Source organism: Leguminivora glycinivorella, chromosome 25, assembly GCF_023078275.1.
Source record: "Leguminivora glycinivorella isolate SPB_JAAS2020 chromosome 25, LegGlyc_1.1, whole genome shotgun sequence".
Classification (NCBI taxonomy): domain Eukaryota; kingdom Metazoa; phylum Arthropoda; class Insecta; order Lepidoptera; family Tortricidae; genus Leguminivora; species Leguminivora glycinivorella.
Window position 1 is genome coordinate 11,602,538 of NC_062995.1, and position 26,467 is coordinate 11,629,004.

General features: G+C 39.9%; 1 protein-coding gene across 3 annotated transcripts in view; it reads left to right on the forward strand.

Annotated features, from left to right (window-relative positions):
- Positions 1 to 26,467, forward strand: part of LOC125239191 (zinc finger protein 791-like) — a 36,205-nt gene that overhangs the window by 9,175 nt on the left and 563 nt on the right. The window contains exons 3-13 of one of the 3 annotated variants that reach the window (XM_048146707.1): positions 2,851 to 3,354; positions 9,567 to 9,701; positions 10,534 to 10,658; positions 13,206 to 13,280; positions 14,382 to 14,511; positions 14,780 to 14,974; positions 15,348 to 15,557; positions 16,205 to 16,306; positions 17,404 to 17,502; positions 18,130 to 18,225; positions 24,074 to 24,404. In XM_048146707.1, coding sequence (XP_048002664.1) covers positions 2,851 to 3,354; positions 9,567 to 9,701; positions 10,534 to 10,658; positions 13,206 to 13,280; positions 14,382 to 14,511; positions 14,780 to 14,974; positions 15,348 to 15,557; positions 16,205 to 16,306; positions 17,404 to 17,502; positions 18,130 to 18,225; positions 24,074 to 24,259 — 1,857 coding nt within the window. In that variant the 3' untranslated portion in view covers positions 24,260 to 24,404. Of the gene's footprint in view, positions 1 to 2,850; positions 3,355 to 9,566; positions 9,702 to 10,533; positions 10,659 to 13,205; positions 13,281 to 14,381; positions 14,512 to 14,779; positions 14,975 to 15,347; positions 15,558 to 16,204; positions 16,307 to 17,403; positions 17,503 to 18,129; positions 18,226 to 24,073; positions 24,405 to 26,467 lie in introns of those variants that run through there. The other 2 variants (XM_048146708.1, XM_048146710.1) reach the window with 2 other exon arrangements.

A 26,467-nucleotide genomic window follows, 5' to 3' on the forward strand; every position in this document is an offset into this window, starting at 1 on the left:
GACTTTACAATTTAGAAAAGCGGTTTGCGCGAGATGTTGATTTGAGTCAAAAGTATAAAAAATTTATACTTGATTATATACGTCAAGGTCATGCCAAATATTTTGACATGTCTAATTATGACCTTAATGCGGGAACTGTCATGTTTTTGCCCCACCACCCTGTAATTAGTGCCAGTAAAACAACACCTGTGCAGGCTGTCTTTGATGCTGGTGCTGTCACAAAGAATGGGATATGTTTGAATGATATTTTAATAAATGGTCCCGTGGTTCAAAAGGATCTCTTTGAAATTCTGATTTTATTCAGAACTTTCAAATATGTATTATTGTGTGATATAAAGGCTATGTATCGGCAAATCTTGATTGATGATAAATATCGTTGTTTGCAAAATATTCTGTGGCGTGATTCTCCTGACGAGTCAGTCAAATGTGTGCAGTTGCAGACAGTAACCTATGGGTTAAAAAATTCTGCCTTTTTGGCATGTAGGTGTTTGTTAGAGCAAAGATACAAGGGCCAATATCCTTTGGCTTCGTTCGTGTTGAAGCATACTTGCTATGTGGATGACATTCAGTGTGGTTCAAATGATTTTGATGAGCTTTGTCAGATGAAAAAGGAGTTGATTGATATCATGAGGTTGGGTAGTTTGTCTCTACACAAATTGTGCTCTAATAATAGGGAAATATTGAGCGACATACCAGTCGAGCTGCAGCAGCTCGACAGTAGGAGCTTTGACAAAAATAATGAATATGTCAAAACTCTTGGACTGACATACGATGTTATTACTGATACTCTTCACATGCAGTGCCCTGTTAAGGAGGTTCAAGAAAATACGAAACGTCAAATGCTTAGTTTCATAAGCAAATTTTTTGATCCGTTAGAATTGTGTGGCCCTGTGTTAGTGCAGGCAAAGATTTTGATGCAGCAGGTTTGGTTTGAATCGTTAAAATGGGATGATTTTCTATCTCAGGATCTAAATAAAAAATGGGTTGACTTTAGTATAGTTTAGTTCAGATGTCTGATATTTCTATTGGCAGGAATATCAATGTTCACGGAGTGAAATCGTTGGAGTTAGTAGGATTTTCGGATGCTTCCAATGCTGCTCATGGATGTTGTTTGTACTTACGTGTAATTGATACTGAGGACAGGGTTTCGGTGAACCTTTTATGTTCAAAGTCCCGAATCAATCCTAAGGATAAATTACAATTAACGGTCCCAAAATTGGAACTGAATGGCGCGCTTTTACTTGCGATTCTAGCTCGGAAGGTGTATTCCGCTTTGTTTTTGAAATACTCGGTAAATGTGTATCTTTACAGTGATTCTATGATTCTGCTGGCATGGTTAAAAACACTTCCAGTATTAAAGCTTAACGTGTATGTAGGTAACAGAGTTGACAAGATTCAAAAGTTATCCTCCGGCTTTGAATGGCATTATGTAAATACTCAGGACAATGCCGCGGATATGTTATCTCGTGGTGTAGAGCCCCAAATATTGGAAAAATGTAGCTTATGGTGGCATGGGCCTAAGTTTTTGTCTGACCCTACTTTCCATCACAAGACTGTAGAAGATGATGTTTTCAAATCTTCTGACTTGCCAGAGTTCAGGCCTACAACTAAATGTTGTAGTACGTGTGTTGATGTAAGCTCGAATTCTATTGATGATCTGATACAAAAACATTCAAGTATTAACAAATTAACAAGGATTGTAGCATTTCTTCTTAGATTTGTATTTAATTGTAAAAAGGTAAATACTAACAAACGTCAAGGATTTTTATCTCCTCGAGAACTAGATTGTGCTTTGCATATAATAAATAATTAAATGTGAACAAAGAAAGTTTTTCAGTAATGTTATTGATAACTTAAATAACAACTTGCCATTGAGATCTAGCTTGAATAGTTTGCATCCCTTTCTTGATTCTGAAGGGTTATTACGTGTAGGTGGTAGATTAGAAAATACAGGATTATCCTATGACCAAAAACATCCGATTGTATTGCCGAAAGGTTCTCATGTAACTAAAATTATTATTCATAATGAGCACTTAAGATTGAAACATGCTAGTACCACTTTGTTGTTGAGTACCCTTAATGAAAAATATTGGATTATGAATGCAAATAGGGAACTCAAATATGTTCTGTATAAATGTATAAAATGCTTTAGAATTAAGGCGAAACATGCTTCTCAATTAATGGGTTCTCTGCCTCTTGATCGTGTTAATATGACTCGTCCATTTCAAATGGACTCCTAACTTAGAAATAGGATCTTTAGTTTTGTTGAGGGAAGATAATATCTCTCCGTTGTGTTGGCCAGTAGGTCGGATTGTGGATGTTCAACCCGGTAAGGATGGTAAGGTCCGAGCCTTGCATGTAAAAAATACAAAGGGTTTTATTGTAAAAATGAGTGTCACTAAAATATGTCCCTTACCGATTGACTATAGTGAAGTAGATAAGTGTTTTGTTTAATTTATGTTAATTGACAGAATTAGCTTTCAAGTTTAGTTCGTTTTTTAACGTTGTACATATTTGTTATTGCTTGGCCTGGCCCCCAATATGTTCAGAACAGAACACAAGTTTAATTTGTATTAAAACTTTTTGTGTGTGAAACTTTTTAAGTAAAAAGTCTATAACTGGTTTATGGTTGAAAAACAATAGAGGACAGAAGAAAAGAAAATGGGGAAAAATATGTAGGCGGATTGAATGTATTTTTTACTTTTATTATGAAATAAATGATGCAGTGAAAGTTAAAGTTGAGTTTTTTATGTGGAAGCTACAAAAATTGTGGTGACCAACAGGGTGAAACTACATTCCATAATATTTTTCTTTTTTCTCTTTCTTCTTTTAATGTACTTTTATTTCTAGTTGACCATAGATTCTGTTCGCGCCATGGACCGCTTCGCTAACCAACTGGTAAACCTGACTCTGACTGACATCGAAGTTGAAGGTACCGATGAAAAATCAAGTGTACCGCTTGATTTGAAACCAATAGCAATGAACAATGAAAAGAAAGAATTGTTTGTGGATATACAGAGCTCCTACGAAAATGAGATTAAGATTCATGTAAAGGACGAAATAAAAAAAACTGATCTCGATAATGATGAATATCATGAGACATTTGAAGATGGTTTTGAAAATACAGTGTTTATCGAAGCCAAGTTAGAAAATGTTTCAGATAAGATACATGATACAACGCAAAGTGTAGATACATGTATGGGAATAAAAGGGCAGAAGGAAGTTTGCTATGCAAGGAGAAAAAGGAGGAAAAAACCTCATTTGTCGAGGTCCGCAGAGAACGATTTTTTGCCGGCAGTGGATGTGGAAGAACTCAAGAAAACCTGGAATGTGGATGTCGAAATATTAACACATGTAAGTATAAATAAATAATTATTATAGGACTTTCTTACACTGGTTGACTGAGTCCCAGCTCAAGAAGGCTTGTGTGGTGGGTACGCACACAACGACATATATAATACAATAGCTTTTGCCCGTGGCTATTAAATTAGAAAATTGTGGAATTTTCCATACAAACTTCCATCCCATATTTTAGGGAAGTTGGGGGGGGGGGGGGGGGGGGGGGGGGGGGGTTGGAAAGAAATGAATTTAGCCTATGTTAGTCTCCATCCCTTCAACTATCTCCTCTTAAAAAATCACGCTCCGCTTGCCGCTTGCCGTGAAAGACGGACAAACAAACAGACACACACCCTTTCCCATTTATAATATTATTATAATAAATAAATGTTGGGGACAGCTTACACAGATCAACTTAGCCCCAAACTAAGCAAAGCTTGTACTATGGGTGCTAAGCGACGATATACATACTTAAATAGATAAATACATACGTAAATATATATAAAATATCCATGACTCAGGAACAAATATCTGTGCTCTTCACACAAATAAATGCCCTCACCAAGATTCGAACCCAGGACCGCGGCTCAGCAGGCAGGGTCACTACCGACTGAGCCAGACCGGTCGTCAGTATGGATTTAGCCATCGTGGTTGTAATGTTTAGGAAAAGTGCAATGAAACAATCCGTTTGCCAACTCAAAGAGAACTGATTTATTTCGATCAAGCCTACCCTCAATACATGCATTCCTATTCTACCTACATATACAACATGTCCCTTCTTCGTAACGGGCTAGAATAGGTATAGGTACTTAGGACTAATACTTGTGGTAATCTTAATTACACTTTTCTTACAAAAGTCTAACAAGATAACAATGATTGCATAATTATCATGCCAAATTATTTACAGTTAATTATTTGTTATTTATTTCTACTATTTATTTTTACATTGCTATGTTATTTATTTCTACATTATATTTATTAAATGTACTGTATCGTTTTATTAATTATATTTATCATCTCACAGTGAAGCGGTTAAGATAAAACATGTAGTTACATAGTTATTAAAAATTATTACATTGAGCAGAAAAGTTTAAATAGAGGTATTTTAATAGTTAGGTAACAATATTCCTTCATTGTAAATGCATTTATTTTACTTACATGCTTTATTAGCCTATATTAGTTTACAATTTAATAAGGAACAAGCAGATTGTTGTTGTTTATGACATATGTGTGTGTTTTTACTATGCTTAATTGATAAGTTCCTACCTATATCTATAACTATTATCACAAACGGTCGGGTGGATGGACCTGCCGGCCGGAGCGCGTTACGTAACAGCCAGCTGTTTGCGCGCGCCCAGGATTATCATTGCTGACGATGCGTTGCGATTGTGCATTGGAAATCGTGTTGTTATTGTCTTCAAAATCATCATAATATTTGTTCGAATTGTAAGCAGAGTTATGGTTTCTTTCGCATATAGGCTGGCTATACATTTGGTTATTTTGTGGCTGTGATAGAATGTGCTGTCTGTTTCTACGATACCGTGAGCCGTCCGGCGCGCGAAGCCAGTAGGAGCGAGGCTGAGCCGCCTCTCCCTCCACTCGCGCTGGCACCCAGCGTGCTTTACGGCCAGTGTTCGGCTCCCGCATTCGGACTTGTTCGTTTGGAGCAAGCTGTTTTAGTGGCCGGGTTCCGATATCATATCGTTCTTTTGCTTTTATATATTTATTTAACCTAAATTTTTGAACAGTTACTGAAGTAGGTACCTTTGGCGCTAGTAATTGTTCTGAAACGGGCAGTCTAGTATTGAGCCTTCGCGCCATGAGGAGTTGTGCCGGAGAGTATGACTCGCCGGAGACTGGAGTGTTGCGGAAGTTTAAAAGCGCCAAATATGGATCGGTGCCTTCACTGTGCGCCTTTTCCATAAGGTTCTTAATCGTTTGCACGTTTCGTTCAGCAAGGCCGTTGGATCTTGAATAATAAGGAGAACTCGAATATTGCCGAAAGATTCGAATATTGCCGAAGTAAACTGCCGACCATTGTCCGACACGAGTTTTTTGGGAATGCCGTGACGGGCAAAAATAGATTTTAGCTGGTTAATAATGGTTTCACTTCGAATATCCGATAAAGAAGCAACTTCGACATATTTGGAATAATAATCCACTACTATAATGTAATGTTTATTTCTAAATTCAAATAGGTCAGTGGCTAGCACTTCCCAGGGTCTCCCAGGTACTTGATGTGGGAACAGCGGCTCGCGCGGCTGCGCGGCGCGGCGCTCGGCGCACGTGGCGCACGCCGCCACCAGCGCCTCCACCTGCGCCGACATGCCGGGCCACCACATCACGTCTCGCGCTCGGTATTTGCACTTTTCAATGCCTAAATGTCCCTCGTGGATTCTTTGCAGCATTTCTTTCCGGAGGCTAGTAGGTATTACCACGCGATTGCCTCGGAAAACTATGCCCTTTATTACGTGAAGCTCCTCCTTGATACCCCAATACGGCTTAGCCTCACTTTCAAGGATATTTTTGGTATGTGGCCAGCCTTTCATACAGTACTGCCTGACGTTGTCGAGCCCTGGTTCTTTGTCCGTTTCCTCTTTGATCTTCTTCAGCTTGTCCGAGCTAAAGTTGACGCTGTCGTATAGAGCGTTTACGTGAACGTCAATGTCACTTCCAGTTTTGTCGTCGCACGCGTCGTCGGTCGGAGCGCGTGAAAGTGTGTCGGCGACATACATTAGCCTCCCGGGAACATATTTAATCTGTATAGAGTATTTTTGGAGTCTTAATAGCATCCTCTGTAGTCGTACAGGCGTGTCATTGAGGGCCTTTTTAAAAATCGCCTCTAGAGGTTTATGATCACTCTCCACTAATACATTTTTATGGCCATAAATAAATTGATGGAATTTTTGGCAACCAAACAGAATTGCCAATAATTCTTTTTCAATTTGCGCCCAACGCGTTTCGGCAGGCGTAAGTGTGCGGGCAGCAAAGGCGACCGGCCGCCCGCCCTGCAGCAAGCACGCGCCCAGCCCTCGCGAGCTCGCGTCTACCGACACTACCACCCCCTCTCCGGGGTCATAATATCGCAGCGTTGGCGCCTCCATCAAACATCTTTTTACTTTATTGAACGCGTTTGTGTGAATTTCATACCACTGAAATTCGCTATCCCTCTTTAACAGTCCTCTTAATGGTTCTACCAATTCAGCATAGTTTGGCAAGAATCTCGACACATAATTCGTCATCCCTAGGAACCTCTCTAAATCCTTCCTGCAGCCAGGAGGGGGCATGTCCCTGATCGCTTTCACTCGGTCGCTGTCGGGGCGCATGCCCATTGAATCAAACACGTGACCTAAGTATTTGACTTCCTGCACACCCAAAACACATTTCTCTTTATTAAATCTCACTCCGTTATCTAACGCGCGCTGCAGTACGGCCTCCAACCTAGAATCGTGCTCTTCTTTTGTTCTCCCGTATACGAGCAAATCGTCTATAAAACATTCCACTCCCTCCATTGAAAATATCTTTACCATAGCATTATGAAACACCTCCGACGCGGAACAGATGCCAAAAGGTAAACGTAAGAATTTCCATCTTCCAAATGGTGTAGCAAAGGTACATAATTTTGAACTTTCCTCGTCAAGAACGATCATGTAATAGTACATTACATCAGAGGCCGGGAAAATGAGGATTTCCGGCCAAGTGGGTATATACGGCCGAGCGAGCGTGCGAGCGAGGCCGGATAGGGATACGAGGCCGGGAATCCATTTTCACGCCGAGGCATGTATAGTGCTTTTCTCAAACATACAATGAAATAAAAAAAAATGCTCTAAAGGACAATATTTTATTTATTAAGTGACAAAATACAAATACACTCAAACGTCAAGTGTGACAAGTATCCAGGTCACACAAAAATTAAAAAAAAAGTGACATGACCGTTCTGACAGCTTACTTAAAAAAGTTACTTTGCAGGCCTAGGCCTAAAAAATAATATGAAATCCCTTTACAGTCCTCTCGAGTTGTTGCGCCCAAAAAGCGATACTTCCCAGCCAATTTTAAGGAACGTAAAGACAATATTTCATTGCATGTTTGAGAAAAAACCCTTGCTAGCATCTAAATGTGAAAAATATTTCGCTCCTGCTAGATTTGCTGTAACCTCGTCTAGTGTGGGAAGTTGAAAGTGACTACGTTTAATGGCCTTATTCAAATTTTGGGGATCAATACACAATCGCAATTTGCCGTCCGGTTTCTCAACGAGAACAATACTCGACACCCAGTCGGTAGGTTCATCCACGGGCTCAATAATGCCCAGCTCCTGCAGCCGATCCAGCTCCTCTCTCAGTCGCGGTCTTAGTTTAATAGGTATTTTCCTTGAACATCTTACGACGGGAGGAACTGAATCGTCTACAGTTAATTTGTGTACACCTGGTAAACGACCGATTCCCTCAAACACAGTTTTATATTTGTTTACTAAATCAATGCAATTACTATTATTTGAAATCTCATATATCCTTTTAACTAAATTTAACTCACTACATAAATCTCGTGACAGTAAATTATTACAATTAACGTCTAGCACATAAATTTTGCCTTTGCATTTTTTCTCACTGTTATGATGCGAAAACTCAGCTATAAAATATCCCACCACAGGTAAAATGTTCCTACTAACCTCACGTAATACCGTACCGGCATTACTCAAAATGTCCTCACTGTAGCCTGCCGCCCGGAAGCTGTCGCGCGACATGACGCAGGCGTCCGCGCCGCAGTCCAACTTGAACGTCACAGGAATTCCATTCACCGCTACACTCTCGAACCACCCTTTGCTGTCGAGCGACAAAATCTCCACTCCATGTATGATTTGTTTGCGAGTCGATGGGTAAGTGTGTGCAGCGTCTGTCTGAAGTATTGCGAGATGATGGATGGCAGTGCTGTTTTATAAAACTGTATTTGTAAAGTGTTGTCTTGTGTACCTACCTACTCTAGTATCTAAGTCTGAATTGTACAGTTATTTGGTATATTCTGTTATACTGTATTAATTTTTGTTTGAATAAATAAATAAATAAATTATTAGTTCATCGCAATCACTTATCTCGTCCGTAGTATTATACACTTCCCGTACGTAATTACTTCTGCAGCACCGCATAAAATGTCCGAAACGATCACATCTGTAACACTTGACCTTGTACGCGGGACACTGGTCACGTTCGTGTACGTAGTCGCAGTTTGTACATTTGAATTTAGAACCACTCCCGCCACGATATTGTTGTTGTGGTCGTCGCGGTGCTGGCGCGCCCGCCCCAGCGGCGCGCGAGTTGGACGGCGTCGGCGTCGGCGCCGGCGCGCGGCGGTGAGGGCGCGCTCGAACTTGCTCGACGTCGGCGAGCGGCGCGCTCGTACTTGCTCGTGTCGACTCCGCGCCCGCTCCCCCCCCGCACCACTCCCGCCTGCTCACTCGCTAATTCTGCTGCGCGACACCAAGCCGTCGCATCCTCCAATTTTAAATCCTTTTTCCTTAACATTCTCTCTCTTAATTGACCATCTTTAATTCCCCGGATCACTTGAGTTAGAATCAAACTTTCCCTCAATGTCCCAAACTCACACGTTTTACTTTTAACACGAAGTGACGCTAAATATTTATCGAAATCTTCATTCGTTTGATATGTCTCAAAAAATAAGTGCCGTTCGAAATTAACGTTTTTCTGTGGGTCACAGCGGTCACTGAACTTTGTACATAAAGCCTCGTAATCACTTTGTTCACTCGAACTGATATCAAACTCTTCATAAAGGTCACGGCCAGTTTTACCTATTACATGAAGTAACAGGGCACATTTTTCACGACTTGATGACTTTTCTCGACCCGATGCAATTAGGTACCAATCGAACGTTTGCTTCCAGTCCCGCCAGTTATCGGCGAGGTTGCCCGTGCCCAACATGGCGGGTGGTTGCTGCACCGCCGTGTACGCTGTGCCGCTTGTGACCGCGCCTGATTTATTACGCGCCGCCTTATCACTTTTGCTTTCATTGTCACTCATGTCCACTAAGCAATTGTCACAATCTTTTGATCAATCTAACACGAATATTCACACCTGACACCATGTAATGTTTAGGAAAAGTGCAATGAAACAATCCGTTTGCCAACTCAAAGAGAACTGATTTATTTCGATCAAGCCTACCCTCAATACATGCATTCCTATTCTACCTACATATACAACAGTGGTTATGTTTGTCGACAGGAACAGCAGCTGGCGGAGATAGCGGAGCGCCGAGACTCCGCCGAGTACCGCCAGGCGCAGTACCCGTGCGAGCCCTGCGGGCGCTACTTCCAGGTGGAGAAGGCCTACAGGAACCACATGCTCAAACACGACAGGGTAAGATTTTATTGTGCGCACTGCCAAGGCACATCTCGGACACTGGCGGTCAAATATATGAAAGAGGCGCGTTCCTAGCACACATCCTAAGCTGGTATAGGTGAAGGCGTACCATACTGGTATGGTTAGCATTATGCTGAGGCGGGACCATTTCGTGGTAAACGATAATTTTTATATTATGTTTTAATAATTAAATGTTTGTATTTTTAATACCTATTGTAATTTACCACGAATAAACGATTTCTATTCTATTCTATTCTATACTTGTATGAGTGCGATAGGATAGGTTGACTGTTCGCGTTTTTGACAGGCGGTAACTGTGAGGTAACCGAGAGGGGGTGGGTGGCGCTTTCAACGGGGAGCGGAAGTGGCCATACTGTACGATAGTACTCTTTATTATACTGTGGCCAAGGAGTGGAATTCCTTGCCGGTGGATATGTATTTTTTTTTATTCATATTTAATTTTTAACCCCCGACGCAAAAACAAAGGGGTGTTATAAGTTTGACGTGTCTGTCTGTCAGTCTGTCCGTCTGTCTGTCTGTTTGTCTGTCTGTCTGTGTGTGTGTCTGTTTGTGGCATCGTAGCTCCCGAACGGATGAACCTATTTTGATTTAGTTTTTTTTTGTCTGCAAGCTGAGTTAGTCGGGAGTGTTCTTAGCCATGTTTCATGAAAATCGGTCCACTATGTCGCGGTCGGGGGTTTTTCAAAATTTTAATTTTGTGGTTAGGTTAGTGATATCTGTTTTCGAATAGCAAAGTAAGCCTTAAACAGTTGGTGTGGTGAAAATATTTTTGTTTTTTCTTTTGGTTATAAAAAATGTACTATTTCAGAAAGGACAACACAAGTGCCCAGTGTGCACGATTCGTTTCAGCCTGCAATGCAGGATGTGGCGCCACCTAGACACTCACCGCTTCAAGTACGTGTGCCGCGAGTGCGGGTTCGTCTCCCGGACCAGGTATGTTGTGCCAGGGGCGGCTCCGCGATTTGAGCAACTGCCTTGTGTGAGTGTACTAAATGTACTAGAGAGCAGAATCATTTGGGAGTAGTTCGGTCTAGTACAGTGCAGGGAATCGTGTCTTTTGTACTATTAGTACACGTCCTACACAAGCCTACTAAATAGAATATTGTTTTTTTTCTCGTCTGTATTTAATCTGTTTTTTACTATTTGAGCAGTTCCCGGCAACTTTGTAGATCAGCCACGTCAGAAAATTGCAATTGATCCTATGTTGTTACCAACATTTAGTAATATAAGTCGACTTTCGTAAGATATATACAGGATAATTGTTATAATTAAGAAAATATAGATACTAAAGAACCTTAATGACCAAATAAAACTTATTAAAATCTCAATTCATCAAAAAAATCTTGGTAACAAAATAGGAATAATAAAAACAAATTTTACTTTTTCCTTAATTTTTGTACAAACTTTTCGAGAACTGCTGAAGTACATGCAGTCGGCCGCGAGTTCGCGGCCTCATCAGGGGTGGCGCGCGTTCTCACGGAACGCTCGTTCGCACTTTATATTGTTACTTTAGTGCGTTTTCACATTATCCGATCCGGTATCGGGGGTAGGACCGGACCGATAATCCATACATTGAAGCCGCCATCTTTGATTTTTGCCTTTGAAATCATACGGACATCCGATATCGGATCGGATAATGTGAAAACGCACATAAGTCGCAAGATTTCTAAGGTTCATATACGATATCCGCGTGTGGATTGTCTAATAAAATAATGCTTAGTTAAATACACATCAGGCGTCATCCATATATTACGTCACAGTGTAAGGGGGGGGGGGGTCATACTAAATGTGACAATCCCTGTTAAAGGGATACAAAAAAGCGTGACATGGGGGGGGGGGGGGGGGGAGGGGTCCAAAAACCTGAAATTTGGTGTGACGTAATATGTAGATGATCCCTCATGACTAAAATAGGACAATCTTACACAGATCGTTCAGGATCGTTGACCCAAAATTGCACTAAAAAAAAAGAGCAAATAATTAGTGTTATATTAATTAGGGATGTCACGAATGTCGCATGTGTCACATTCGCGAATGCGAATGCGAATATTCAGAATGCGAATGTGCGAATGCGAATGCGAATATCGCTGAATTTCATAAAAAACCAAAATAAAAACCAAGCAATCACGGTCACCAACAACCCGCTAGGTAAAAATGCTTACTATTGGTCAAAATGCCTAGTACGAACTTCACGCCGTAACGAATTTGAGCTATCTGCGCATGTGCGAGTCGTCAGTCGACAAGTAGCAATTGGAGCGGCCGGCGCGGGCGAGGAACAAGCTGCGACTTGCACACATTCGCATTCGCAAAACATTCGCATCGTTTGAAGCGAATGCGAATGTCAATGCAAATGTTTAAAAGAATGCGAATCATTCGCATATGCGAATGCGAATGCAAATATTCGTAACATCCCTAATATTAATGATATTTAAATTTTAATTGTGTAAATTTTGTATATTATTTTTGACTTGTAAAATGTACTTTTATTTTATCAATAAATTCTGTATTCTGATCTAGGTAATATTGATTAAGTCCCACGGAAAAATTCAAGGCTTGTGATGTTGGGACTTAACAAAAATATATAATTAATAATTTACAGTTACTTAATAACTATTAATTATATATAACTATTAACTATATACTGTATACAAGGTGTATTTTGATAGCGGGTCAGTAATGGCAGCTATGAGATCCCGTAGTCTTACATGAAAATGGTCTAAGGGGACCATCCATCGATTTCAAATTGATGAAAAATGGCATTTACAGATTTTGGAAAAACCATACAGGGTGCGAGATAAAGGTCATTTTTGACAAACTTTTTTTTGACGCCAATCGTTCCCATTCTTATCCAGGGTCTAAAGCTTGTATGGGACCAAAAAAAAATTCCGGCTAGAAACGTCACAAATCGCGAAAAACTTTTCCTATACAATTTGTATGAAGATTTTTTTTTCGCATGGTGTTTTTTTGAAGCCAATCGATTCCATTCCTTATGTGAACAAATATCTGTGCTCATCACATAAATAATGCCCGTACCGGGATTCCAAATTGCAACCCAGGACCGCGGCTTAGCAGGCAGGGACACTACGCGCTAGGCCAACCTGGTAGTCAAAATATTATTAACTATATCTCTTCAATGTAGGTAACAAATCCAATTATTATTAAACATTTTTTTCTTTGATTTGTTTTTTTTAAGTAGTAACACTACTATATATAAATTATAAACTGAAATAGATACCATACACTAAATAAAAAGCGATCAAGCCCACTGGTGGAGAAGCCGGGAATCGAACCCGGGTCTCCAGCTAACGCAGCTGACGTGATAAACCGCTACACGCGGTCGAGGTGGTGTAGCGATTTATCACGTCAGCCGCGTTAGCTGGAGACCCGGGTTCGATTCCCGGCTTCGCCACCAGTGGGCTTGATCGCTTTTTATTCAGTGTATGGTATCTATTTCAGTTTATATATCTCTTTATTTATTTTTAGACAACAAGCGGTTCTACATCACTCTTATCACGAAGGCAAGATGTATACCTGTCAGTACTGCAGGAAACAGTTCAGGTAATTACTGTAGATTATTAATTAAATAACTACTAATAGTACATTACTACACTAGTATATAAGTACCTTCTGGTCGTAATAAATGTATTTTCTTTCTTTCTTTCTTACACAGATTGACAGTCCCACGGTAAGCTCAAGAAGGCTTGTGTTGTGGGTACTCGATATATAATATACAAATACTTATACACCGTATTTTTATTGAATTCCTTTAACTTCGGCATATAGTTAGGTTATAGGAAACAGAATGGCATAGTTAGTTTTCTTAAATTCATTTTTTTTTTTATAAAAAATCATACACCTGCCATAGATGTTACTTTTATTGCTGATTGAGAAACGGGCTTTACAATTAACTCACACTAAGTAGGTGTCAAAACTATGACATGTCCATCGTATATCGATCACACAAAGCCCGCTTTTTCGGAAATTGATGTAACATTTATCGCAGGTGTATGGTGTTTTTCAGAAAAAAGTTACGAATTAAAAAATATCGGGAGCTCGACAAAAATCAAAAAGGTAATCACCAAAGAGCGGAATTCTTCATAGCAAAAATCCAACTGTCAAAGGGATTGACCTAACTGTTTCATCAACTTATCGATGTTACGGAATAATATCGCATTAGGTATCCATAATCAACTTAAAAGATTATTCTGTAACATTTGACCTTTTTGATAAGCAACTTGCATCTCCATATTAAAGTAAATCATGTCAGCGTTACATATGTCATCACTTGAGTTTCCGTGCCGTGTTACTAAAATGGTTAATAATCCTAAAAGATAAACAATAAAAAAATGGATACAGAAAAATTCTTCTCTTAGTTTCAAAGAAGATTCTTCCACAATATATTGCTCTAAATGTTTAACCGTTAATTGGTTTGTATGTATATCCAAAAACCTGATTTCATTACTTTAACTTTGTTTCGTTAAGTGACAAATATTTACCGATAAGTCGATATAACAGTTAGGTCAATCCCTTTGGCAGTTTGATTTTTGCTATGAAGAATTCCGCTCTTTGGTAATCACGGTCTATATCCCGGTCAATATAAGTCTAATGAAAATAACTGTGAATCATTCAAAACTCTTAGTCTTATTTATTATCCATCAGAAAACTTTCGACGTATCTCGGGCACGTTCGGCGACGGCACAAGACGATGCACATCGCTTGCGAGATGTGTGGCGAGACCTTTATCAACAACAAAGGCTTGAGCTACCACAAGGCTTGCGAGCACGGTGTGGTGAGTACCTTACAGGTCTAGAAGAGCTGGCATGGAAAAATGTGTGTTGTACATGACGAGTTAGTTTTGCCGATGATGGCATTAACATGAAGTAAAGTTAAAAAAGCGTAGACGGAACAAATTTTGTTCCGTGGGTCCTTCCGTCATCAGTACACCGCACCCTCGTTGAGCTCTGGCAGCCTTACTCACCGGCAGGAACACAACACTATGAGTAGGGTCTAGTGCTGTTTGGCTGCGGTCTTCTGTAAGGCGATAATTTTGTTTTCAGTCGCTCAAAAAGTATCGTGAATGCAAGATCTGTTCAGTAACGTTCGTCAGCGAAGACGCGTTGAAGAAGCATCAAGAAACCGGCGCACAGAAAGACCACGCTCTGCTCAGCCCGTGCGCGCAGTGCGGGGACAACTTCGATACTGCGGACGCGCTGAAGGAACACGTGGACGGCGAGCATCCGAGCTGCGAAGAGGTGAGTAGTGGCGGTAAAACACTCACAACTTAAGCGAATGTACATAAAACTAAAAAGGTGCTATTAAAAAAGTAGGTTGCACTCCATACCACATGGCGACCGTGACAGGACATATGGCGTGGAGCGTATGAAAGACATGGACGGTTCCTTATTCGTTTTCTTACTCCTTTTTCTTCGTGATTCTTATGCAAACTTAACTCTGTGTCTGTAATACTATGTTATTTACGCTACATATAAATACACACCTCGGCATTTTTATTCGTTTTAAAATACAGCTTTCTCAAGTATATGTGTTTAACGTTACGCCTGCGAAATAATGATGCTATGAAATTTTCATGTGATATTTTTGTTAGAAATTTTATTTCCTTTTTAGTGCAATACAACATTCGTGGACGCGGAGTCATATGACGTGCACATCGAGCGCAAGCATTACGGCGACCCACAAGCCGCCTGGAGAAAGGAGGCCAACCTCCACACGATGGCACTTGGCCAAGAGCCGCCCTTCCGGTTCCGGTGCCGGAATCCGGTAAAGAAAGAAAAAAAATATACGTCTTGTTGCGAGCATTGCGGGAAGGCGTTCACGGTGAGTATTTAATCTTGATTTTCGAAGACAGTTTTCTCAGGTATATGTGTTTAACCCTTCGAGTCCCAAACATCTATATGTATTTACTTATATTTTACTGACATCATATGATGTCGCTGGGGCTCGAAGGGTTAACCATACGCCTGCAAACACTGCTACCTGTTGATATATCCGTTTTCAGTGGTTACAAATCTCATTGTATCTTTAAGAATCGTAATTTTATTAATAAAAACTACCGTCTGTTTTGTTTTATTAGGTCTATTCCGTACCTCTTACGGTCTTATATGTTCTAAGTATATAATTGCCACAAATTGAAGAAAACTTTTTCCACATTTTCCCCATAGTAAAATTTATGGAAAAGGTATCCAATGATTTGTGGGTTTTAGTGCATTGCGGTGAGTTGACCCCTAAGCAAGTAATGATACTGAATAGAAACGGAATCGATTGGCATCAAAAATACAGTAAAAAAAATTTGGGTGCTTCATACATTTAGTCTATCATGATGTCGCTCATTTCTATGGAAGAGACATTTTTTTTTCGCGATTTCAGCATTGGTCCCGTAGTAAAAGTTATTCATTATGTATGACGTCAAAAGTCACTATGCAAAGTTTAAACGGCCCTTCCTTTTTATTTCACTGTTTACGTAGAACATTGGTCTCCTGCGCCTGCACTTGAGGAAGCACACGGGAGAAACACCATACGCTTGCGAGCACTGCCCGAAGCGTTTCGTCACAAAACAAAGAATAGCGGTAAAGTATTCTTTTACTGTACTATATAGTACATTACGAATTTAAGAGTATTAAATTTAAGAGAATTTAAGAATATTTAAATTTTATAATCGTTCATTTACTTTCCAAGCTATTCGACTGTGGAACTCTCTCCCTGTTGAGTTAAGACGTTCTCAATCTATTGCCTCTTTTAAATCAAACCTTAAAAAATACTATCTTTCCCTTCCTTAGATTTTATGAATGACACTGTTGTTTCTTTCTTTATGAATATAAACCTTTTTATATGTGTATTTATGTGTGTATGTTTATGGTTATACTTATTTATGTATGTCTATTTGAATGAGTGTTTTGTGTTGTTTGGTTGTATTTAAATTCTACTCATATTTCTTAGAGCCACCTACCATATATTCTGATTATATTAACTCCAGTACCCAAAGGTTGTCTGGAAGAGATTGCTCTTAAGCGATAAGATCGCCTGTTATCTCTGTTTAATTTGTTTTATTTCTTGTGTATTACTTGTAAACTATGTGAGGTGTGCAATAAAGAATATTGTATTGTATTGTAATATTACGATTTTACGAAACGAGTGGCGATAAATTAAAACACGAACGTAAAGTGTTTTAAATATACACGAGTTACAGATTTCCTTTTTGCATGTGTATGGTACGACGTTTAAAGTGTGCCGACCTATACTAAATCTGTTTTTCTGCATGATAAAATATTAATAGGTATAGTTTGTATCACTCACAGACGTTTCTGAATGATCATCATCCGCCTTGCGCTATCCCGGCATTTGCCACGGCTCATGGGAGCCTGATGTCCGCATTGATAACTAATCCCAAGATTTGACGTAGGCTAGTTTTACGAAAGCGACTGCTATCTGACCTTTCAACCCGAAGTAACTAGGCCGTATTGGAATTAGTCCGGTTTCACGATGTTTTCCTTCACCGAAAAACGACTGGCTAATATCAAATGACATTTCGCACATAAGTTTCGAAAAACTCATTGGTACGAGCCGAGGTTTGAGCCCGCGACCTCCGGATCGTAAGTCGTACGCTCTTACCACCAGCGCTTCTGAATGATAAAAACAAATTTGAATAGTTTCTGCTTGTGTGCAGGCCCATATGCCCGTGCACACGGGGGAGAAACCGTTCAAGTGTGAGCAGTGCGGCGCCGCCTTTACCAACAAGTGCAACCTGCATCGGCACGTGCGAAATGTAAGTATACACCGTGTATTCTGGAGTCAGCTGTCATGAGGACGCACACTCAAGCTGACAGGTGGCCCCATCTTATTACACACCCCCGTATTCATAAAAAGTTACTTAACTTAGGTAGTTAAAAATGTGTTTTGTCTCTTTTTGTCATGCTGACTTCTGTATTTGCGAGAAAGGGACAAAACACTTTTTAACTAATAGGTTCAGTGACTTTTTTATAAATAAGGGGGTAAGAAGTTACTTCTTGCTTTATCTTTAGGTTGTCGTAAATAAATAAATAAATATTGGGGACACCTTACACAGATCAAGGAGTGTACAAGTTTATAATGGGTTGGTAACGCGCACGTGACACTCCTTGAGTTGCAGACGTCCATAGGTGACGGTGACCACTTTCCATCAGGGGACCGTATGCTTGTTTGCCACCGACGTTGTACAAAAAAATGAAATGACGTTTACCGGTAATGTGTAGGGCTATGACACTTAGTGACGATTATAACACTTAAGTTCCCGCGTTTTGTTGCTGTGTTGTAGTGACAGATTGTGAATGTCAGTGACATGCTCGCTTGCACAGGCGCCGCCTGGCTGGATAGAATGTTAGTGTGCCTCCTCATTGTGTCTGTGTGCGTGCAGGCCCACATGACACACGCGGGGGAGAAACCATTCACGTGCGAGCAGTGCGGCGTCGCCTTCACAGACAAGTGCAACATGCAGCGTCACGTGCGAAACGTAAGTTAAGATTAAGGTCCTCTCACACTAATTAATTCATTTATTATGGAAAGGAATAAAATATTTTTTTTTTTCGAATTTAACGAAAAACCATGTACTGCGTGTCGAATTTAACGGAAAACAAAAAAAAACATAGATATAAGAAAAGCATAGATATAAGTTATTTTGAAATCCAATTTATATTTAATAAGTCAGGTAGAAAAATATATAAAGTAACTGAGTTGACCGTGACGTCACTCAATTCGATTTCATATTATTTCCATATTAGCAAGTCGTTCAAAATCGTTTTGACAGTTCTTAAAAAGAAGCTGATTTGACTAGGAGGCAACTAGCCTGAATAGCAATAGGCAATAGCCTTAATTCCGCAACATGGCGCGTCGTCGTATTTTCTGGTATGGCTTTACACCGCGTATTTCATTTCATGGTTAGGCCACAGAATATATAATATTTAGTACAAGTACAAAAGGCTCACTCCTTTGATATTGACCAAATGCCGCCATTCTAAATTCTTACCTACATTAACAAACGGACCGCACGCGAGCAGCACAAATGCGCACAAGCACGCTACAAAGTACATGCCGGCGGCCGCGAGTTCACGGCCCATTCAGTGGTGACGATCTTCGCGCGGCACAATATGATTCAGCTGGTCGCGTGCGGTCCGTTTGTTAATGTAGGTAAGAATTTAGAATGGCGGCATGTGGTCAATATCAAAGGAGTGAGCCTTCTGTACTTGTACTATTATACATATATTCTGTGGTTTGGGACTGGGTTGATCTGTGTAAGGTGTCCCCCAATATTAATTTGTTTATTTTTTATTTATGTACTATCTAATATGCTAAGCCGTGCTTCTGGGTTCGAATCCCGGTAAGGGCATTTATTTGTGTGATGAGATCAGATATTTTCCTGAGTCATGGAGGTTTTCTATGAATGTATTTATCTATTTAAGTATGTATATCGTCGCGTAGCACCCATAGTACAATCTTTGGTTAGTTTGGGGCTAGGTTGAGCTGTGTAAGATGTCCTCCAATATTAATTTGTTTATTTATTTATTACTAGCTTTTGCCCGCGGCTTCGCTCGCGGTTGAAAGAGACAAAAAGTAGCCTATATCACTCTCCATCCCTTCAACTATCTCCACTTAAAAAATCACGTCAATTCGTCGCTCCGTTTTGCCGTGAAAGACGAACAAACAAACAGATACACACACTTTCCCATTTATAATATTAGTATGGATGTATTTATCTATGTAAGTATTTATATCGTCGCCTAGCACCCATAGTACAATCTTTGCTTAGTTTGGGCATAGAAAAATTAGACTACAAAGAATGGGAACTCCGTAGTCCAATTTATATGTTTGACTCGTAAAACAATAGATGGCATTACTATACTCTCGCGACAAATGGTATTGTTCAATTCACGAAATAATTTCATTTAAATGACCCAAGTCGTAATATTTAAAAATTTGGAACTTGATCATACAACATTATCATTATATAACACCGAAATTTACAAAAACAATTAATTATTTTTTTACCAATCGGGTACTTGAATCAGGTTCAATTCATGGTGTTTTGTACGTTTGATGACTAATAGCAAACATTATAATCCGGTAGATGGCGCGTATGCAAGATGCACAAAACTGCATGCGCTGCATGCTAAACAAAATTGCCATATTGAAGATAACAGTTTTAGTATTTGTTTTGAGTTTTTAATAATATTTTATTCCAAGATAGTTCTAAATTACCTTGGACGTACATTCCAGAATAGGCAAAATATGCTACGTAAAATATTACAACACTAAGTGCGTTTTCACATTATCCGATCAGATATCGGATGTAGGAAAGATTTCAAAGGCGAAAATCGAAAAAAGGCGGCTTAAATATATGGGATATCGGTCCTACATCTGATATCGGATCGGATAATGTGAAAACGCACTAAGACGGAAGTATTACTTTCTGATTATTTTATTTTTATTAGTATAAAAATGTTTTACCACAAACAGCTACATATATGTATATCAGCACGACAGAATCAGGTGGCACTATAATCAAAATGAGACAAAAGTTGTCAAATGATTTACGGATTTTTTTTATACTACGTCGGTGGCAAACAAGCATACGGCCCGCCTGATGTAAAGCGGTCACCGTAACCTATGGACGCCTGCAACTCAAACAGTGTCAAAAGCGCGTTGCCACCCTATTAGAAACATGTACACTCCCTTTTGCTGTGTTAAGTACACAGCAAAAAGGAATGTACAAGTTCTAAGGAGGGTTCGGGTAGCCGACGACTCAAAGGACAATAGACGGAACAAGTTAGTTCCGTAAGTGCTCCCGTCATCAACACACCGCACCCTCGTTGAGCTCTGGCACCCTTACTCACCGGCAGGAACACAACACTATGTCTAGTGCTATTATTTATTTGGGGTATTTTTTACATATCGAATATTAATGGGGAATAAAACAATATATTTGTGGGATATTGTTATGCCTCGAATGAAAACCCAGCAATAAACAACGAATAACTTTTATTAAGCAGCAAATAAGAAATTAACAGATTTTACTAAATTCTTTCACGTTCGATCGCTCATCGTTCAAAACTGTTCTCCCATCGCCTTTCACACCTCCTGTCATTCTACTATCATACAACGTTCTGTTTCACGCCATCACCTTACGTTCCGATCCCACATTCTCGGCTGTCCTGCTCTCATATCTGCCTTCAGATGGGCATTTCTCAGTGTTTAAATTTTTTTGTTTTCGGTGGCAACAGTTTTACATGAATCCTGTAAAGAGTCACATGAAATTCTGTCAATTTAAATAGAAGTCGCGGATTTCTACCAGAAACAAAGAAAACTCATGCTACGCTTACGGGGTTCGGGTACTAATGCTGCCACCGAAATCAAAAAGTTGAAACACTCTGAGAAATGCCCAGATATACTTCAACGTTCATTCATCTAACTACATCTCATTCATTCAACATTACATTTCAACATAAATTGAAAAACATCCGACAATATAAGCATTAGATATAAAAACAATGACTGTAACAACTTTTAGCATTTTACAACACAACAACATTTTAAATATTCACCAAACTTACTAAACTTAATAAAGTAACAAATCAAGTTAACTTTTAGGCACCAAGAATTTCTTACAAAGTTAAAGTTTCATCTTCACAGTACTTCTGAAAGCTCTTTTCTTTAATGCTTTACCTCGGGCAAAGGTAATATGTATAATAGGGTTACCAAACGTCTGTCGCTGCAACTGCCACTTGCTAATCACCTCTGCTCTAGATGTCGACTTCATCGGGTAGGGCCACACACACTTGGTGAACGCATCAACAACTGTAATTGTGTGATCGTAGGGCTTCTTCGTCTCAGTGAATGCCCTTTTCCTCGTTCTCATAGCAAAATGACCATTACTATGCACCTTATATGCAACTTCCTTCCCCATTACCTTAGGCACCACCGTTTGCTGTTGGTCTCCTTTGTTTGGCATGCCATTTTCCAAACACAAGTCATTATAGTCACCATCTTTCAAAACTTAATTATTAATTAAGTAATTTATCTATGCCTATATTTGACATCTTAGCTGTGTAATTTATAAAATGTAATAAATTGACTCAATCCTTGTGTATATTTGTAATGAATTATTGTGTAACAAAGTATATTGACATTATATTGTACATACTTTAAATAATTGTTAAATATTGCATGCCTTGCTTGGTAGAACATAAGAACTGCTTTTCAATGTTATCATCTTATGTAATCTCACTATGTTCTTGCAATAAACGATTGACTATTGGCTATAAAATCAGCTGTTTAGTCGCATTGAGCTCTTCATTTCGCCACAGGGATATCATCTTTCAGAGTGATCTTGAGCTCGATCGGCGCTTCCTTAGTCTCCACCGGTTCATACTCGACAACCAAATGCTCGACGTTTTCCTAACAGTACCATCGCGATCAGAAACAGTGAAGTCCTCACTCACGCAATCCACTTTAAATTCGTCGAAAGAGTCTTTGTTGATTAGGTTATATCCACTGCCAGAGTCTATTAACGCCTGCGTTTCTACGTCACATAAACTTTAAAGGTTTTTTTTAGTAGTTTTCGTCTTCATATCATCTACATTATCGTATTAAGTATTTTGTTGCAATGTTTACATCGTGCCGACAACTGTTTCCGCCATGTTGACAGCTGTCTCGTCATTGGCCAATATTCCAAATATGACCGCTTGTCGACGAATATCTGTCGCCGCGGACTGCTTTACCGATGGAGCCGCTTGCTGATGATTCGCCTTTTCTCCCGAGCCATAGGTGCAACACTGCTTTACCGACGGATCTGCGCAACCAGCATGGTCGCGCGATAGACGATAAAATATCAGGCCGTCCCTATCGCACTTACAAATAGTGCGATTGGGACGGCCTGCTATTTTATCACTTATCGAGCGACCATAATTGCTTGCCAGGTCTTCGAAGGACACTCGCTGAGTCGCTGCTTATATGGTCATAAGTCATAATAGACGGAGAGCTGGCAGCTCCTTTTGCTGTGGGCCACCGTTTACGAGGTATTGACGAAAAACGGAGCATGTAATCGATTAAAAAAAACTTTCTTACTAAATTATCCATTTATATATTGATCCTATCGAAAAAACGTACATAACCTTTCTTGTAGGAAATTAAAATATGACGTCCACATAGATATTTTCTGTTTGGGCCCCAAAAAATTAAATCTTTAAAAATTCATAGCTCGATAAAGCCCCGCCCCTTTAGCTGCCAGACTTGCAGACCTGATGTTGGTCATGATTAGAGAAGCATCTGAGCACCTTTCCAGGTTGCCTCAAGGACCTACTCTAAAATCCTGCCAGCTCTTGGACCATAATCATTGCAAAAAAACACTTCAGTCCTTTAGTACATGATCCTCTTGACATGGCGGCAAGTGATTGGAGAGTCGAGTAGGTAGATAGGTACTTCCCTATGGGCCTATCGGTTTTATAAACACACATACAACAAGTAGGCGCGAACAATTTATACTTACTTTTCTATGATTCAACTTCACGTCATATTTTATTTTTCTAATATTCAATTATATATAAAAAAAGTAAAAAACAACAATATAACTGTTTTTCAAACATATTAAAAAAAATCCGGACCTGGGTCTCGAACTCGGGATCATAGACGTGCATGTCAAATACACTAACCCCTAAGCCAAAAAACAAGGAGCCGCCCGGCTCAAAATATTGAATCATATTCATATAAGGTTACTCGGCAATGTAATTAATTATTATCTCACTAGACGACACTTTTAAACATTGAAAATAGCGCCATCTGTAAATAACTCGAAAACTAAGAGGTACCAGCGACGATAACTCGCGTTAAGTAGGCCGTGTAGCGATGTACTGAGTTACCAATCTTTCTTGATTTATCTATGGTTTGGGCTAGGTTGATCTGTGTAAGATGTCCCTCAATATTTATTTGTTTATTTATTTATTGGTTTGACGACCAGTCTGGCGCAGTCGGTAGTGACCCTGCCTGCTGCGCCGCGGTCCCGGGTTCGAGTTCCGGTAAGGGCATTTATTTGTGTGATGAGCACAGATATTTGTTCCTAAGTCATGGATGTTTTCTATGTTGTATAAGTATTTGTATATTATATATATCGTTGTCTGAGTACTCACAACACGTTTTCTTGAGCTTACCGTGGGACTCAGTCGATCTGTGTAAGAATGTCCTATAATATTTATTTATTTAAGTATGTATATCGTCGCTTAGCACTCACAGTATATAATCTTGGCTAGGTTGATCTGTGTAAGATGTCCCTCGATATTTATTTGTTTATTTATTTATTCTTTCTTATCCAGGTGCACTTGGGCATTCGCAAGAACTCCGTTTGCGACATTTGCGGGCGAGTGTTCTCAACAAAGTTCGCGATGATTATGCACGTGCGCACAGTGCACAACGGCGAGCCGTGGCCGAAACGTGCCCCCAGGAAGAAACAAACAACTATAAAACACGCTCAAGATGAAGATATAAACGTATATCCTTGAAGAGATCACAGGATGAACATATGGAGGAGTTTTGAATGATTCACGGTTATCTTCATTAGACCATAAATTAAATATAACAAGATCATACCATCCCATACATTAAAATGCGACCGCCTAAGACCGCGCTTACACTCCATCACACATAGATGGCGCCACAAAAAAAATGTCTTGTAGCTTTCGATTATACTTGTAGATGGCGTTAAGTGTCATTTTTGACATAGATTTACGGATCGGAATTGACACTTAATGGCATTTTTGTGGCGCCATCTATGTGTGGTGGAGTGTAAGCGCGTTCGTAGGCGGTCGCATTTTAATGTATGGGATGGTATGATCTTCATCATCCTCCTTGCGTTATCCCGGCATTTTGCCACGGCTCATGGGAGCCTGGGGTCCGCTTGGAATGGTATGATCTTGTTATATTTAATTTATGATTAGAGTTATATTGACCGCGTGTGAGTGTAGTGTGTTTGGACAACCCATCGAGTGTGAATGCGACCAGTGGTAACGCTGAAAGTGAACGCAGCCGAGGGTAAATCGCGCGCTGTCTACGCAACTTTGACATCCACCCGCCTTCGTCAGTTTTCCGTGATCATGATTCATGCAACTGCGTCGCAATATCGGGAGCTCGACAAAAATCAAAAAGGTAATCACGGTCTATATCCGGGTCAATATAAGTCTAATATCGAGGAGATTATAAGAGAAATAGAAGAGGAAGTATATAAGAGAATATTTAACTCGTCGCCAATTTATATTACCAAAGTATCCCACTTCTGAAGTTTTTTTCCGTAAAGAGGACTTATTTTAATTTTAATAACTACCGTGAGACACTGATATATAAAATCAGGTCATTCACGTAAAATTGTCGAAGATCGCTCGATATGTGTCGCTCCGTAACGAGGAGCATTTTCATTAAGCAGGCGCGATGGTCTTCTTGGTGATTGAGCGATCTTCGACAATTTTGCGTGAGTGACCCGATTTTACATGTTTAATTTGTTATTTTAATATTAAAAATTAATAGTAACAGTGTGTTTTATTACTTCTTTTCTGTATTTCTTCGGGAGATAATACCAAGTTATTTAAGACTAAGTGAGTGTGTTTAGTAAAACGTCTGACTTTTTCGGTTACCAGTAAGGCGAGATTTACTTGTATCTTTATATGAATAAACTGACAAAGTGGCTTTATAGCAATCGACAAAGTGGGACGTTTTCCCGTGCACACTCACATATGTTCAGGCACAATAAAGCACTGTGCACCTACGTAGGCGGCACTGATACTATCCGATCGCGCGCTACCAAATATCAATATTTTTTGTAAATTAATTACTAAAGTAATAAAACTAGTATGTAATTTTAAAGTGCATTAAATTTATTGAAGAACTCCTGATGACACCTTTATCACACCTCGGACACTGGCGATCAAATATATGAAAGAGGCGCGTTCCTAGCACACATTCTAAGCTCGTGTAGGTGAACGCGTACTATGCTTGTATGAGTGAAATTACAGATCGACTTTTCGCGTTTTTGACAGGCGGTAACTGTGAGGTAACCGAGAGGGGGTGTGCGGCACAGCGGGGAGCGGGAGTGGCCATACTGTACGATAGTATTCTTTTTTTAAACTGTGGTTTGGTTGTGCGTGGCGCCGTGCATGGCGGCGGCGTGCAGGCGCGCGGCGCTCGGCGACGACAGCCAGCGGCGGCACACCGCGCAGCGAGCGTACTGCTTCTGGCCCAGGTGTACCTACACACACGACATTAAAGCGTTTAGGTTTTACATGCTTCGCAGGTGAAGGGGGTTTTACATCTTTCGCACTTGTAGGGTGTTTTACGTCTTTCGCGGTGATTTGGTTTTACATCTTTCACAGCGAGCGTACTGCTTCTAGCCTAGGAGTATCTGCAACCGATAATAAAGTGTTTGGTTAGGTTTTACATACTTTGCAGCCGTAGGGGGTTTTACATATTTCGCAATGGTTTGGTGTTACATCTTTCGCAGTGATTTGGTTTTAAGTCTTTCGCAGCGAGCGTACTGCTTCTGGCCCAGATGTGCCTGCCGCAACGATAATTCAAATCGTTCAGGTTTTACATATTTCACAGTGATTTGGTTTTCAGGGTTCATTCATGTTGTACAGTCAAGTGCAAAAATACGTATCGAAATAATCGTCTCATAAATATGGTACTACGCTCTTATTACACCGAACTAAGATGCTATGTTG